Source organism: Gymnoscopelus braueri, assembly GCF_963280865.1.
Source record: "Gymnoscopelus braueri genome assembly, chromosome: 11".
Lineage (NCBI taxonomy): Eukaryota > Metazoa > Chordata > Actinopteri > Myctophiformes > Myctophidae > Gymnoscopelus > Gymnoscopelus braueri.
This window is the reverse complement of record NC_137613.1, coordinates 3,116,022-3,134,518: the sequence shown is the minus strand read 5'-3', so window position 1 is coordinate 3,134,518 and position 18,497 is coordinate 3,116,022. Positions and strand designations below refer to the sequence as shown.

The 18,497-nt window shown below is 40.7% G+C and overlaps 1 protein-coding gene across 1 annotated transcript in view; it reads right to left on the bottom strand.

The window, feature by feature from the left end:
* LOC308094999 (NACHT, LRR and PYD domains-containing protein 12-like) overlaps positions 1-18,497 on the bottom strand; it is a 518,863-nt gene that overhangs the window by 373,349 nt on the left and 127,017 nt on the right. Inside the window, exon 12 of the mRNA XM_080441848.1 lies at positions 6,105-6,316. Within this exon, the coding sequence (XP_080297974.1) occupies positions 6,105-6,316 (212 nt within the window). The remainder of the gene's footprint in view (positions 1-6,104; positions 6,317-18,497) is intronic.

Here is an 18,497-nt window from a genome sequence, read left to right as displayed (position 1 = left end):
GTGATTTTTTTTTTCTTCCGGCACCAGGAAAAACCAGGAAGTGGGCGGGAACTGCGATGCTCTATTGTCAGGGAGGAGGTTCTGTATCGTTTATGATAGTCAGTCACTCATATTTGATACAGGCTGTTTCTGGCAAAAATGTAACTAATTCGGCGGAAGTAACATTAGCGTTTTCTCACCGTCAGTTGATACTTAATATCGATAAGAGTAAAATCGCCGGGATCATTTGTTTATTTTTGGAACACAGTTCTTATTTGACGCGATATTAAACACGTCTATGGGAATTCAGAAAGGGGGGGTAAAATGCGACCCAGGTAGGATGTGTAAATTACGTCAGACTTCGGTGCTCTATTGACACAGACAGACAGATACTCACATTTTGTACTGAATTGAGTAAAGAGTTGAGAATTAAGACAATCTTCTCCTCCATGTTTCACTCTGTAGGAAATAGAACAACAATGCATCAATGTCTAACTGTCTAACACAACGTCTCCACTACCTGACACTACAGTGTTTCTCCTATCATTATCTTGGCCCTGCAGCCCATCCAGACATACTCACTGCTGCCCAGTTTGGATCTCATCACCTCCTCAGACTCCACCTTAACCCCTAGCACTCCACTCTCCTTTATCCCTTCTTAATGCAAGTTTACTATGCAGATATATCTTGTTCTTAATGCAAGTTTACTATGCAGATATATCTTGTTCGTAATGCAAGTTTACTATGCAGATATATCTTGTTCTTAATGCAAGTTTACTATGCAGATATATCTTAAGCTTGTCAACATACGGAATATATATATATATATATATATATATATATATATATATATATATATATATATATATATATATATATATATATATATATATATATTCCGTATGTTGACTAGCTTTATGGAGATGCTGATTTCATTTTCCATCAGGACTTGGCATCTGCCCACTGTGTCAAAACTACTAGTATCTGGTGTACTGACCATGGTATTACTGTGCTTAACTGACCAGCCAACTGACCTGAGCTGAACCCCACAGATACGAGATGTTGTATTGTCAAGAGGAAGGTGTGAGACACTAGACTCAACAATACAAATGAGCTTAAGGCTGCTATCAAAGCAAACCTGGGCTTCCATAACACCTCAACAGAACCACAGGCTGATCACCTCCATGCCACGCCCCATTGATGAAATAATGTGTTCAAAAGTATCCCAGACCAAGTATTGAGTGCATAAATTAACATACTTTTTTTAGAAGGATCTGTATATATATATAACCTTATTTGTTTGTTGGTTAAAGTATTAACTAAATATGCATACATATTTGTATCTATTTGTGACTATGTCTACACTGACAAGAGTTAATACACTGTTAAGGGACAAACATGAGGGAAGAACTGCACATTCACTGTACTATCCAACATGGACACAGCCCAAGTCTACTCACATGCAGTTCTCCAGTAGGCCTACTGAATCATTCACCATGCTGAGGCTCAGGTCCAACTCTCTTAGGGAGGGATGAGAGTTTACAGCTGAGGCCAGAACTTCACAGCCTCTCTCTGTCAAGTCGCAGTGAGCCAGTCTGAATGAAGAATGAAACACCAGATTAAAAAAAAGAAAATAATAAATAAAACACGTTACAATATACATTATTCCTGGATTGAGAACCTGGACCTGGCTGTGATGGACTGTCAGGGTTTTGGACTAGTGACTTAAGAGGTGAAAAGGAAAGAAGAAAGAAAGGAAGAAAGAAAACAAGAATACAACAAGAATACAACAAGAATACAATAAAACAAGAAAATAAAGACATATTCTTAAGATAAAGTTCAGCTCACTTCTCTATAGTTAATATTTGCAGATTTTAATACAAGGCTGTTACTACCATCAAACACTCAATATATATCATAAAATACTGATGACATTAGGGATCCCCATATATGGGCATAAAATAAATGCACAAAATCTCTGTACATAGTATGTATTTATTTTAAGTACGTCTGTAGTTCAGGTATCTTGAGAACTGTCCGACGGACCAATGTCAAACTTGGCAAATGACCTGAGTGTATTCTTATGTCTAGCCCCTTTCGGGACTCTGTTTACCTACTCTGTTTACTCTGTTTTTTTGTTTAGGATTTAGGAAGGCGGTATCCAGGGTCCCTTGACGCTCAAACCACTCTCTCTCGTACTCGCGGCTACCATTGTCTGGTCTCGGGCAAATATCTCGTCGCTTAGAAGTTGCAGAGATTTCTCAAAGGTACCCCCAACTGCAGTAGTATGACGCGGAAAGCTGCATTAATCAGCGGGGATCGGCGTTGCCGTTAAACATTTTTTATAATTTTGTAAAACTTAAGCTCCTCTCTCACACTCTTCTCCACTTCCCATGTCCCGCCTCCCCACGTTGTGATTGTCATGCAAGCATGTACGAGCTCGGCTAATCAGAGCCAGTAGCGTAGGACTGCAGCCCGTGCGCGAGCGAAAATGTGCGGGTTTTGGGCGGATTGTGTTTTTTTTTGTTACTTTATTTGGGTTTTAGGGTTAGGGTGAGCTTCCAACAGTGCATTGGGGTGAATTGCCTCGAATATATTTGCAGTTCCATGTAAGCTGGTGAATCTCTGGGAAAGTTGCTGAGAGGCAGAGAGGAGGAGAGACGGAGAGGCAGAGCACATAAAGTGTGTCTAATTCTAATAAAATAAAGGTCCATGTGATCTGACAGCCCGGGCCCCCCGGAGTCCCGGGCCCGTAGGCGGCCGCCTACCTGGCCTACCCGGACGCTCCGCCACTGCCTTTGTACCTGCACAACTTTTTAAGGACGGTCATCTAGGTAAATCCCTATTACTGAAATGGACACTTGCACCCATTAATATCAATATAAATAATCAAAACTAGAAGATGATGATCTGACAAAATACATCCAACAACGATAGTGTAATTTTGTATCTCAGCATGGAAGGACATGGAGGTAGGCTTGGGTTCCCATGATATCATTCTTATTAATACATTCTCACCACAGCATTCATAATATATTCACATAATACAGTACATAATAAAACAGAATTGATGTCAAAAATGTATCTTACCTTAAAATCTCCAGTCTACAGTGCAGACTCTTCAGTCCAGCAGAGAGCAGATCCAGTAGTCCTGAGTCCAGGTTGTTTTCGCTGAGGTCCAATTCTCTCAAATGGGAAGGATTAGAGCTGAGAGCTGAAGCCACAACTTCAACCTCTGTCTGTCTGAGGTTACAGCCAACAAGTCTGTAAAAACAAAATTCAAAACAAATTCAAAACAAATTATACCTAGTTCACTCAACCAATCTTAACAAGAGCAAAACCATATTTAAAACATTCTCTTTAAACCTGGATCATCAGTAGGCTCATAGTGATTACACTGTGAGAGTTCTTTTGGAGTTTATATACTTTTCTTTAATATAGTTTTGCATTGGTTTTCTACCACAGCAGACACCGCTAATATTCTATTTTGGCTCAGGAATGCAACCAAAAAAAGGTCCGAGGTGGGGGGAGGGGCGGAGTGTGGAACGGTCAACACCACTAGACGTCACAGAAAGACTGAACAGAGGAAGAGAACAATGTTCAACCAGCAGTTGAAGGTGTGAAATGAATAAAGTGAGAATGAGCAAATACATGGCATATTTACTATTTGGTGGAATTCATCATCTGATACACCTGAGACGCGCACAAATCAAGGCTTTACACAGCCTTTCATGAATCAGACGTGGCTCTTTATTTACAAGCAAACCTACACTAAAGAATATAGCAGAAATGTTAAGAGCTGTGTGAATGAGGCACATTGAAAATAACAATTATCGTGTCCTTTTTATTTTAAGTTCCACTACTGAGAGGATGGCAATGTCAGTGGGTTCAAACCACTGGTCTAGTGGGGGTAACCAGCAGGGCTTTTAGACTGCTTTATTGTGGACTGGCCTTTTTTTTGCATATACAGACAATACCACTAGTCACTATTTGAGACACAGACAGTATTATTGGAACTTTTATGTCAACCTTCATTTCTAATTATAGTGTTATAATGTCAGATTGACTCTAGGATGTTTCTATTCACTTGACTACTAACCGAGCCTTTCTGCAGTTCCTCACAGCTGGGATCAGTCTCCTTCGCCCCCCCTCTGATGTGTTGTATTTGTCCAGGTCCAACTCTTCCAGAACCTCCTCAGACATCAGCAGCATGGCGGCCAGAGCTGAACACTGGCTCCCAGACAGTTTCTTCTTTGATCCGTTCAGGTACTGTTTGATCTCCTGATGTAATGAGTTGTCGTTCATCTCCATTAAACAGTGGAAGATATTGATACATCTGTCAGGAGAGATATCATCAGTGTTTATCATGCTCTTTAGGTTGTTGATGGCTTCCTGGATGCTCTTTGGACTGTTCTCTGTCTGACCCAGCAGGCCTCCTAACAGACTTGTGTTGGACTCCAGTGAGAGGCCATGAAGAAACCGAACAAGTAAGTCCAGGTGGCCATTTTTACTCTTCAGGGCTTTTTTCATAGCGGCTTTCAGGAAGTCGGAGAGGGAGATGGAGTAATAATCACGTTCCAGGAATGTCTTCAGTACCTTCATGTTCTTCTTTGAGAAACAATGGAGCAGGTAGACTGCGGCTAGAAACTCCTGGATGCTCAGATGAACAAAGCTGTAGACCGTTTTCTGGAAGAGCACACCCTCTCTTTTGAAGATCTCTGTGCACACTCCTGAGTACAGTGAGGCATCTTTCACATCAAGACCACACTCTTCCAGGTCTTCTTGGTAGAACAGGATGCTACCTTTCTCCAGATGTTCAAATGCCAGCCTGCCCAGCTTCAGAAGAACTTCCCTGTCAGTCTCCATGAGCTGCTGTTGATTTGCCTCGTGTGTCTCATCATACTTCTTCTTCTTCCTCTTTGTCTGAACCAACAGGAAGTGGCAGAACATCTCAGTCAGGGTCTTGGGCAGCTGTCCTGTCACATCTGTCCTCAACATGTCCAGCAGAACGGTAGCAATGATCCAACATAATAGTGGGATGTGACACAGGATGTGGAGGCTCCTTGATGTCTTCATGTGTGAGATGACTGTGCTGGCCTGTTTCTCATCACTGAATCTGTTCCTAAAGTACTTCTCCTTCTGTGGGTCTGTGAACCCTCGCACTTCTGTCACCATGTCAACACATGCAGGAGGGATCTTATTGGCTGCTGCAGGTCTGGTGGTTATCCAGAGGAGAGCTGAGGGGAGCAGATTCCCCTCGATGAGGTTTGTTAACAGAGCATCCACTGATGATGTCACTGTGACATCAGAAACAATGTCATTGTTTTTTTGTTTTTTTTGTTTTTTTTGGAACAATGGAAACCTGCTTTCATCTAGACCATCAAAGATGAAGCCAACTTTCCAGACAGCAAACTGCTCTGCTGTGACCATCTTTAATGTTGGGTGGAATTTATGGATCAGCGTGAGAAGACTGTACTGCTCATCTCTGACCAAGTTCAGCTCTCGGAATGAAAAGGGAACCAGGAGATTTATATCTTGATTTTCCAAACCCTTTGCCCAGTCCAGAGTGAACTTACGCACAGAGAATGTTTTTCCAATGCCAGCGATGCCCTTGGTCAGAACTCTTCTGATGGGTGTCTTTCTGCCAGGGAGGGGTTTAAAGATGTCACAGCAGTAGATTGGTGTGTCATGGAAGGTCTTCATGTTGGAAGCTGTCTCAAGCTGTATCACCTCATGTTGGCTATTAACCCCTTCACTCTCTCCCTCTGTGATGTAGAGCTCTGTGTAGGTGCTGGTGAGGGAGGTTCCAGGCTCTTCTGTCATGTGGTCTTTCACATCATCAAGACTGTTCAAACTGATCTTATAATCATTCAAATCAACCAGCATACTGACATCTGAAATGAGGAAAAAAATATATGTTTTAAACATTCAGTGCACAATTTGTTAAGAAAAACGTAACAACACAAGATCAGTTGTTTTTGTCCAGAGTTGATAGTTGTTTAGCTTCATTATTTGCACTTAGATATTGATACGGACACTAATTCGAACATTTAGTCTGACTATGATTTATTTAATTTAAGCATTCAATGTATTAACATGTAATTTTAATTAGTGCATAGTCTTACATTGTCCAGGTGTGGTTTGACTGGGTGTCTTCAGTCCAGGTGTGGTTCTAGATCTCTGTCCACACTGGGGACAGCCATAGTGTCCTGTTGGAGCAGACTGGTCCCAGTATGAGGTGATGCACTGTCTGCAGAACCAGTGTCCACAGCTGGTAGAGACTGGATCTGTCAGAACCTCGCCTGGACCCCCACCACAACCACTCTTCTTCCTCTCTCTGTGAAGATGAAGACATTGTATTACTACATAATAGTTATTGTAATAATAAGTACTTACAATATAATATGACATTTAACATCATTGATGTGTTAATGCAGAGCTGCCAAGTCTCACCCTTTGAGAGTGAGAGTCACGCAATTTAACCTCTTCACACGCCTCACGCCACACTTGCCATTTCACACGCTTTTTCCCCCTCTCACTACTTTATAATATATATTTTTATTTAATTATATATTTCCATAACTTGTTGCTTGAGGCTTGCCGTTGTGGGTGATATCCCCCCCACTTCTGGGACGAAGAAAAAAGAAAAAGAAGAAACCTCCAAGCAGAAAAACAGCAACCGGGTGGAAAATGTCCTAAAACACACTTCCCCATTTTTTTTGCGGACCGTGGCCGCCGGATTAGACCCGGTGTGAGGGTTTTAGGACGACGGTTCCAGTTGGCGATGGACTGGAGAGAAGAAGGACCGATGTTTCCTTTTTGCTTGATATTGTTTGATGGCGAAACAATCATGACTGATACACATGAAAGACCCTTCACAGCTAATAGAGAATTTTACATTTTAAGAATGGGTTCAGAATTGAATGAGTATACACGGCTATAGTTAAATGTTTGAAGCTCTTTCTACTATAAATATGCATCCATGTGTTCTGCGCGCCCGTGGCTGCGACGTTTCTTTTTTGCCACACAACTACACTTCATGGAGTACATTTTTTTGTCCCGAATTAACCGAGTAACAAAAACCGGAAATAAAAGCGGGGAAAAAACGCAGGCACATGCACTCACGCAGCGCGTGTGCGTCCCTGATGAGACTAAAGTCTCACTCTTAGATTTTCCTGAAACTTGGCAGCCTTAATGTGTTGATGTACAATAATAATCTCCACTCTGTCTTGGAACTGTATATTCATAAATATTTAATTCATAAATTATAAAGATATGAATTGTCAATTTGTTTTACTGATTAAGACACATCCATTTTTGTCCTCACTGGCAGGTGAACCAGTAGGATACTAGTTGTAATAGTAGTTTTTTCTTTACTAAACAACTACTTCTGGGAGTGGTGTGTTCTCCTATATATATTGACTTGGCACCAGTTCAAATCCTAGCTGCTGTATTGTCAACAAGATGGAGACATGAGAGTGATTTCTGACAGGCAGGAGAGACTTGTTACCCCAACAAGATGACATAAAAGCATGGATATTATAATATAACTAGAAAATATTATTCCTATAAAGAAACAATGTGGGCTCGCTTTAAAGCCCCAAAACAATTGTGATAAAAAGTTCAAATTCAGTTTGACTCTGTATCTCTGTCCTTGCGTTGTGTGTGGGTGTAGACTTGCCTCCGGTTAATCAGATTGGGAGCGCCTGTTATCATTCTCCTAATTGTCATCAGTTACACACCTGCTTGCATAGCTGATGGTAGTAAGGGGGGATGGAGGGGTATATGGGGGCAGGAGTGTTGGGTGTGGGGTGCTTCCCCCTGGCTCCAGTGAGCTTGTAGATGAGCTATATCCGATGGTTTTCAGTGTGTGTGTGTATGTGTGTGTGTGTGTGTGTGTGTGTGTGTGTGTGTGTGTGTGTGTGTGTGTGTGTGTGTGTGTGTGTGTGTGTGTGTGTGTGTGTGTGTGTGTGTGTGGGGGGGGGGGGGGATCGAACTGGGAACCTCGCAGTTGCCATCCGGCCGCTGCCACCCCCTCTACTCACATTTTCCCAAAATTGCAGATCTAAAAGCTCACAACGCATCGGCTTTTTTTGAATAGTTGAAGTATGACAGGGGGGGGGGGGGGGGGGGGGGGCCAGCTTGCAGTGCACAAACGTTTTAGCATCAAAATATACTTTAAGTAAAAGTACTCAATGTTCAGAAAATAGCAGATCTACAAGCTCATAACGCGTCACATTGTAGATCGGCTGTGTGTGGTTACTGTAGGTTTTGTATTAATAATAAATTCTGCAAAGTAACAAGTAACTAAAGCTGTCAAATGCTGTCATTGTAGTGGAGTAGAAGTAACAAAAATGGAAAGGAAAGTAAAAGACTTCAAAATAAAACTGCATGGTAAGCACTTGCATAGTACTTGAGTAAATATACTTAGTTACTTTGCAGGACCACTGCCTGGCAGCCAATGACTGACAGATTATGTAGCAGCAGCTGCACTGATTGCTAGAGTGTGTAGGTGCATGGGTTTATATTAATGGTCTTAACTAAAAATGTATACATCACACAGCTCTTTGGATTACATCGGAGAGCCGACCTGTGCGCACTTGGTGATGTAAAATAAATATCTGTAGTGTAAAAAATGTGGCCACAGTGACAGAGTGAAAACACAGGGCATTTCTCCTCTGTCCTTCTCTCTCCCCACTAGCAAAACCCATTGGAAATGCATTGGGTGCTTAAAGTTAATGATTTCAAAAACTACAAATGATTTAAAAAATAAAAGTACAAGCATAGATGTACACAGTAAGCTAAAATGTTTACAGTTTGAATGGAGTTTCTAAGTGAAAGCATGTGGGAGTAGTTAGGTGGGAGAGAAAGAAATATTGTAGAACATGTGCTCGCTGCTGCTGCAGCGAGCCCACAATGATAATGACTTTTTTAAGGGAAAAGGTGAAAGGGTCTTTGTTGTAGGGATCTTTGATCAGCTTTCAAACATCTATTTGACACAAAACCCGTCATTTATGAAATTACTGCACGTTTTTTTAATTTTTGTTATTACAACCATATAAGTTTATATTCAATTATTTCTAAGTGGATTATTATATTTTTTGTCACAGTTTACAGAGATCAGTGATCATACTTTGTGTTTGAAGGTCCAGGTTCATTACTGAAGTTCAAAGGAGGGAAATCCATTGACCGGTCACTCTTCATAGACACACAGCTGGGTGTTGGAGACTCTGGTCTGTGGTGAAGACTTCTGGAATCACACAAATGTTTATGAAATTATCATTTGAGTTGAAATACAGTTTGCTGCTCAGATATTACTAGCAATATTCATAGTGTGGCTGCAGAACAGGGTCTTCTGTACAGTATGTCTGTCCCCTCAAAAGTAGACCAATCACAGCTCATGATTTTCCTGCATAGGCCACTGGACTGTGAACCTCTCTACCAATTGTGATATTTCTAGCCCTTAGTTTCTGAGAGAAAAATACTTGAATTGGACCTGTCACCCTTTTCCATTCATGTTAATGGGACATTTGTATTCACTAATACATTTATATCAATTAAACTATGCAACATATCGCTTAACAAAATGCAAAAACACCATTCCCGGTGAAGGCCGTCGATTTGACATGCCGGCAAAACTGTGGGAGGAGTAGTGCGGCAAAGTTTTAGAGTTGTTATCTATATAAAAGTGAACAAACACAAGTGTTGTTGGCTTTAGGCGGCAACACTAACTAGATGTAATATGTTCAATGAGACCTGGCTGAACCAGACTGGTAACAAGGAGCTATATTGAGGCATCACCTCCTGAACAACCTGTTAGGGTTCAGATAAATGTGGTTCTGTTGTATCTGATTGGTTTAACACCAGCTCAATTCCTATCTTCTGTATTGTCAACAAGTTGGAGACATGAGAGTGACAGGCAGGAGAGGCCATTATACAGTCACCTCAACATGATGACATAAAAGCATTGATATTGATAAATAAAAACTATATATATATATTTAACCCATTTTGGGCGGAAACCCCTATTACCTTTCAGGACGGGAACTGTCCTGTTGCTATATACAGTATATAGCAACATACATTTGTTGTAATTTTTTTATACATATTTGAAGTGTTTCAGAAAACTTAGGTCAGGATTTAGAAGGTGTTTTTAGAACCGGCCTCAGGTCTAAATGGGTTTAGACCAAAAGTCAGAACAGCATCAGATTTCTAAGGACACTAAATCAAATCACTGACTCTTTCATCTCCAATACTTTGTTTATATAGTTTGTTTCTGTTAACCTGGCTCTCTTCATAGACACACTGCTCAGATATTACTAGTAATAATGTACAGTGTGGCTTTAGAACAGGGTTTTCTGTATGTGTCCCCTTAATAGTAGACCAATCACAGATCATGAGGCTACATATGACATGATGAAAGAGAACCACCTCAGACCCCGAAAGCCTTAAACACCTGCTGAAGAGCATGAACGTTGGATCATAGTTGATAATCTATGCATTTGTCTTTTTTTAAACACATCTCTCAGTTCCACCAACAGGGCCTCATTCACCAATATTCTTCCTAAGTTTCATCTTAAGATTCTTCATAAGAAAAATCCTCAGAGAAGTCTAGTCAGATTCAGGACATGTTCTTAGAGAGCATAATGTTCATAATGGTGTTCTTATAATGATGAATCCCATATCCTTATAACTTGAAGGGTTGTGAAAGTTGATTCTAATTCTCATAGGTAGACACACCACCAATCCTAGTTAGCATCCTAATTAGCTTAGGTAGCTGCCTCACCAATCACCATAAAAGGGCATGACTGCATGGCCTGCACATGGCCTGCACACAGAAATGAAGTTGAGAGAATGACGTCCAGAATGCCTCAACTAAAGTCTAAAGACAGTGAAACCACCACACTCCAAACATAATAAATAAATACATATTTCTGTTTTCTTCAATTCTACAATATAGGATTTATGTAATAATATTTTTTATCATATCTTTACAGCAGTGGTTCTCAAAGGATGGTCTGGGGACCCCCATGGGCTCTTGAGAGAGTTCCAGGGGGTCTACAGCAAAACAAGGAACAGTTTAACCTGCCCGTTTTGAGCTTGTAGATCGGCTATTTTCAAAACACTTAGTTCAATCTAGATTTTTTCCATACTCATATCCGCCCCGCAAACCCATAAATCTATGGCTCAACCCGCCCCGCGGCCCGCGTTGGGGAAAAAAAGATCAAGTACCCAATTTAATTTTAAGTACCCAAAGTTGCTTTAAATGTCTACAGTAGCACAACATTGTCATGGGCTAAATAAACAAGCATGTTGTTTATTTATTTTTTTGCGTGTGAGAGCGGCTGACCCGCTCACCCGCATAATTGCCTCTGAAATCCTGACTCGACCACCCGCACCGCGGGTTGACCCGCGGGTTACGGGTCGGCCCGCTCATCACTAACGTCTGGACACATGGAGACAGACACTGACTGCAGACAGCAGGCATAAACGTAACTTTGAAAAGTTAATCTATAAGGAAACATTGTTTACTCTGTCACCAGTGATTATTATTGTATTGTTTTATTGTTGAACTGTGGGTATTTAACAACATGGATTGCCACTGGCCAGGTTTCTGGGAATATTTTCCTCTCGGACACACGTTCCGAGTTATAGGTCTAAATTAGATTTATTTTTCTGTCTCTAAGACAAATGAAGTGTACCTGTGAGGTGTGAGTGGGATTGAAATGTCGTGTAAACAAAGCTAATCTATATTTAATATTTAATGTAATGGTACCCCCACTGTGTGGGGGAGAATGTGTTAGAATGTGTGGAGCCCCCGAAGGAAGACAATGGCCAATTCAATCGCAGGGAAAAAAGGGTCAATTTTATCTCAAGTCTGCTTGTGTCACGTGAGTGTTAAGCGCCACTGTAGATTAAGTATGCATACATATTGCTATTTCCATTTAGTCAAATGAAACAGACATCATCACACTTTGTTTCTGTACCATGTGACTTAACAACTGAACACCACATTGCTATTGGTGAGGGTTTCACTCAGAAACGACACACACTGCAATTTAAATGAACGCAAACAGACTGACTTGTGTGTATTCTTACTGTACGTATGCAGACCTCACCAGAGTTAGATGATTTATTGAAAAATGCAGTGGATGGATGGATGGATGGATGGATGGATGCAGATCGATAGATCGATGGATCGATGGATAGATAGATAGATAGATTGATAGATCAACCGACAATCGATCGATCGATGTGTTTTGGCCAGAGTATCTGGTTCTATCACCATAAAGAAATAGGCTGTGCCTGCATGGTGTGAGGTGCGTTCCCTATTGTCTGAGATCAGAATGTTTTCTACAGCAAATTGAAATGAACTTTTCTACTTGGTAGCACCGGTGCCACCACTTTAAACATGTAGCAGCACCATAACATTTAAGGAGCATCAACTTTTTATTATTATTAATAAAACAACTAATCTAACAGTGTGGTAAATTAAAATGTATTGGAGGATTGACCTACTTTGTATGTGGAGGTCCAGGTTCATCACTCTTCACAGACACAGATGGAGGCTCTGGTCTGTGGATGAGCTGTTTGTCAGTTCCCTCCTCCTCTCTCTCCTCACAATGACTCATCTTTGGTCTTTATTAAACCTGTCAAGATAACAGTCAAAATAGACCAGAAAACAGTAAATGTGCATGCACACACAGCTACAAACACAGTCACGTGCACAGACTGTGCACTATGCTTTACTCTCCTATTGTTCCTACACCAGGCCTACTGCTAATATACATGATGTTCCTCTGGTTTCCTGTCAATCATTTATTGTATTTGTCTAACCAGCAATGAACATAGAGCAGGAATACCAGGTCAATGCAAGCATGTGGCTGCTATGATGGTTCACACACACACACACACACACGTACGCACACGCGCTGAATCGCACTAATGTGAGATTGATTTGTACATTATTGAATATGTTGTCTTTTTATACAGAGAGCATTTCAACTGAAAGGATTCCAACACTGGGACATAAAACGTGTACAAAGAGTAACATGCCAAATGTAATGAAACATCTGGTGATACATAGGATACACTTGAAAGCAGAGTCATGCACCGTGTCCACTATGTACATGAAGCTCAATTTAGACTCAACTGCACGATGGTGTCACTCGCCGAAAGCAGCCGATCTACAAGCCCACAACACGTCGCAATGTGTGACTTGTTGTGACCTAGTAGATCTACTTAAAGAAGGAGCACTTGTTCTATCTTATCTTCATATAATAGGTTCTCAAAATGCTCTTTATATCTTTATACGATGCCACCATTTCTGTCTACTCACTCTGCGTCTCATTGGTGGGCTGTGGACGAATACATGAACGCTCGCCCCAAAACACACTCGCCCGGGTCAAATCCGGCAACCTCGGAGCGGTTGCCACCTGGTATTCCTAACCTAAGTAAAACTATGTCTAAACCTAACCTTATTCCTAACCTTAACCTCAGCAAAACTATGCCTAAACCTAACCTTATTCCTAGCCTTAACCTCAGTAAAACTATACCTAAACCTAACCTTATTCCTACCCTTAACCTCAGTAAAACTATGCCTAAACTAACCTAACCTTGTTCCTAACCTTAACCTCAGTAAAACTATGTCTAAACCTAACCTTATTCCTAACCTTAACCTCAGTAAAACTATGTCTAAACTTAACCTTATTCCTAAACGTATCCTCAGTAAAACTATGCATAACCTAACCTTATTCCTAACCTTAACCTCAGTAAAACTATGTCTAAACTTAACCTTATTCCTAAAAGTATCCTCAGTAAAACTTTGTCTAAACTTAACCTTATTCCTAAACGTATCCTCAGTAAAACTATGTCTAAACCTAACCTTATTCCTAACCTTAACCTCAGTAAAACTGTCTAAACCTAACCTTATTCCTAACCTTAACCTCAGTAAAACTATGTCTAAACCTAACCTTATTCCTAACCTTAACCTCAGTAAAACTATGTCTAAACATAACCTTATTCCTAACCTTAACCTCAGTAAAACTATGTCTAAACTTAACCTTATTCCTAAACGTATCCTCAGTAAAACTATGCATAACCTAACCTTATTCCTAACCTTAACCTCAGTAAAACTATGTCTAAACTTAACCTTATTCCTAAAAGTATCCTCAGTAAAACTTTGTCTAAACTTAACCTTATTCCTAAACGTATCCTCAGTAAAACTATGTCTAAACCTAACCTTATTCCTAACCTTAACCTCAGTAAAACTGTCTAAACCTAACCTTATTCCTAACCTTAACCTCAGTAAAACTATGTCTAAACCTAACCTTATTCCTAACCTTAACCTCAGTAAAACTATGTCTAAACATAACCTTATTCCTAACCTTAACCTCAGTAAAACTATGTCTAAACTTAACCTTATTCCTAAACGTATCCTCAGTAAAACTATGTCTAAACTTAACCTTATTCCTAAACGTATCCTCAGTAAAACTATGTCTAAACTTAACCTTATTCCTAACCTTAACATCAGTAAAACTTTGTCTAAATCTAACCTTATTCCTAACCTTAACCTCAGTAAAACTATGTCTAAACCTAACCTTATTCCTAACCTTAACCTCAGTAAAACCAATGCAAAAACCTCTGGGGACAAGCGGTCCCAGGTAAAAAATGGGGGTGAGTGTGTTTTGGGTCGAGCCTTCTGGTTACCATGCAAACATGTCAGAAATAACCAGTGACATAATAATAATTGCACCTTATATAGCTCAATGGTAACTGCCTTCACTCCAGTGTTTGATTGAATACTTTTTTAACAGTATGCCAAAAAAGCACAGAAAGTACAGTTCTATACAAAAGGATGCTAAAAGGATTAAACCCAAGAAAGCACTATGGCTTGTTTCCATTGGGGTCCTGTGTATTCAATTCATCTAATCTTTTAATGACAAACAATAACATACAATACTATGCAAAAACATCATATTATAAACGAGTAGTAATACAAAATAAAAAATATGTAACAGTAAACACACTTTAATAAGTAAGTGTCCCCAGTGGTACACAATATTGCACATCATGCCAAAGGTTCCTATCTATATTCCTATCAATATGTCAGAGGGGTAAATACAGTTGTTAATGCAAAAGTAATAATACTCGGCTGATATTTCACGCCAGTATTACATTTTCATGTTTTGTTTTTCTCCTTATTTTATTGTATGTAGCATGAGATCACCTTGTTGTCATGTTGTGCATATTGTATAATAAGAGGATTCACATTATGTTGCCTCAAAATGATTTATCAATACATCCCATTCAGTAACAGTGGCGTACCCACCATAGAGGCAGGGCAGGTAGCCGCCTGCCCAACTAAAATCTAGACTCCCCTAGAAAATAAAGTAAAAGACACAGGCAGTGAAAAAAATCCAAAGAGAATAGTGGCCGTCGGACCTCACACGGGCAGGCAGCCAATCACTACCGTATCCATTCAGCAGAGCGACGTCGCCTATAGTGATGCAAATGTAGGCCTTTATCTTTAGGTTATCATGGGGTGCCAGGACTGCCAGGTGTGGGGGTCTGGGCCATCACCTGTACTCACCTGGCATAAAAGGGGCTCTGAGTCTGAGAGTAGCTTGAGCCATTAAACTTAAGACCACCGCTGAATAATTGATTGATTGATTATACTTGCATATTGTTTTTATTAGCGTTTTTCAGTTTTGTAGTCAGTGTAGTGTTGTTGTTAACTTGTTTCCCCCGAGATTCCCCCCCGACATTTTCCCCGAGTACCCTCCGTAGAGAAAATAATCTCGCCTGCCCTAAATGTAATTTCTGGGAACGCCACTGTTCAGTAACACTGTTACAGTTAATGTAATTTAAATGGGTGTGTTACCTGTGTTATTTGATGTGATCCAACTGAACTGGTTCCCCCCCATGGAGTCTAACTGTCATCTAACCCAGTGGTTCTCAACCTTTTCAGGCCGCAACCCCCCAACATAATCATATTTGAACTGGGGACCCCCCAAAATAATCATATTTGAACTGGGGACCACGGGGACCCCCCAAAATAATCATATTTGAACTGGGGACCCCCCATAATAATCATATTTGAACTGGGGACCCCCCAAAATAATCATATTTGAACCGGGGACCCCTCAAAATAATCATATTTGAACTGGGGACCCCTCAAAATAATCATATTTGAACTGGGGACCCCACAAAATAATCATATTTGAACTGGGGACCCCCACCCTTACAAGCACTTGGAATTGTATACAATTTAGTTTGACTCGGTTCCACAGATACATATTGTGAAAATAGCAGATCTACAAGCTCACAACGCCTCGCACTGCGATAACACACACAGGGATAACAAACTCACTCTAGAACAAAGTATCACATGACCAAACTCCCCTGAGGTCACATGACTTACTGTCAACTGTGGATGTGATGTGATTCTAATTACAACACGTCACTTGCAACCGACAGCACGCGCGCGCGCGCACACACACACACACACACACACACACACACACACACACACACACACACACACACACACACACACACACACACACACACACACACACACACACACACACACACACACACACACACACACCTGTTTTTTTTTCCTGTTTCCTGTTCAAATTCATTGGGGAACGATAGGAGGGAGGTGGAATTTGTTAATGGTCACAGGACTTAAAGAACATAAGTACCTTTTCATTGGCAAGTCATAACACACACGCAGAGATATCAACCTCACTCAACAACGAAGTACCACATGAGCAAATTCCCCTGAGGTTAAGTAACAGCGTCTCCGCCATATGTGGCAGACTGCCAATTATAGCAGAGACAGCACAATACTTTGCCTCCTTTTTGGGCATCCCAAGTTGTTGAAACCCTCTAACAACCAGTATGTGGGTATAATGTCATAGGCTGTCAAATATAAAACAAATAGTCTGCACCTATAGCCCAGCTCTGAGATGGTATGTAGGAGTGATTGGTATTTAATGACCTTGGCCATAAAGGCTTCCTCTAGGCTCAAAGGTGCAGGATATCTCTAATACAGACACTTCTCTGGAACATCTGGTGTATGAGCTGTCAAAGATGTCTGGGTTATCACAGAGATGGACCATGGATGACACAGGAATGTTCTCACTCTACAACAAAGTATCACATGCCCAAACTCCCCTGAGGTCACATGACTTACTTTGTAAACTGTGATGTGATTCTAATTACAACAAGTTACTTCTAACAGCGTTTTAAAAATAGCAGATGCACAAGCTCACAACACATCATATTGTGACTTGTTGTGAGCTTGTAGATCTGCTATGTTTGATTGACGTTGACTGTCTTCTCTTAATGGGGCCACTGGCACAATTTTTATATATGTATGTATTTATTTTCAGATGGGGGTCCACCACCAAATACAATTATAAATACAAATCAGTTTAGGTCTCCTTGACATGAAGATGTTTCAGAACCACTGATCTATCTAACTTACATGGACTTCTGTTCTGCTCTGCTCTTCTAAATATGTTGCTGACCAGTGTTGAACTCCACTACCTTTTTACTAACTAGTAACTAATTACTTTTGCAATTCAACAACATGTGTTACAATGACAATGATTAAAATAGTCTTCAGAGGATTATAATGTTTATTATCATCCAGTGATCTACTGTCACTCTAACCTCAGCACAGCAAGAGACATGACCCGCCCTATTCTGCCTCTGATTGGTTTAGGTTTAGACAAGAGGAGTGATGATTGGTTAAGGTATAGGGTCAGATATCATGGTAAGCCAATCTGAGGCAGAGCTGGGCGGGGCTTGCCTCTGTCTCCCTGGTGCAAACACACACAGGGAACACTCACTCATCTCCGCAAGCACGCGTGCACGTGCACACACACATGCACACACACATGCACGTGCACACACACACACACACACACACACACACACACACACACACACACACACACACACACACACACACACACACACACACACACACACAGTTCATTTAAGTATATTAAATACCAAGTGGTTCTAGTATAATGTATAAAACACTTCAACAACATTAACCCCTTCACCCCTCTATTCTTAGTAAAACACAGCTGAGTTGGCTCTGTATACTTGGACAGCTTTTTCCCCTCTACACCAAATCGTTTTGCCAAAAAAATCCGATCTACAAGCTCACAATGCGTCACAACGCCACACGTTCTACTCCAGAATAGGGTCTGTGGGGTTCAAGTGGTTAACATTCTTAACACCAGACTAGAGAGATTATTGCTACATTATTGCTATTATTGTTTAAAATCTCTTACCCTGCAATAATCTTTATGCTTTGATCCGACGAGGCAAAACAAAATGGAGTCCAGACGGTTCAGTTGACTGTGAATCAACACACTGACAGTTATTGGGCAGACATGAAAAATTACACCCTTATCTGACAGGGCAGGTACTTTGACCTGCAATCAACACACACACACACACACACACACACACACACACACACACACACACAC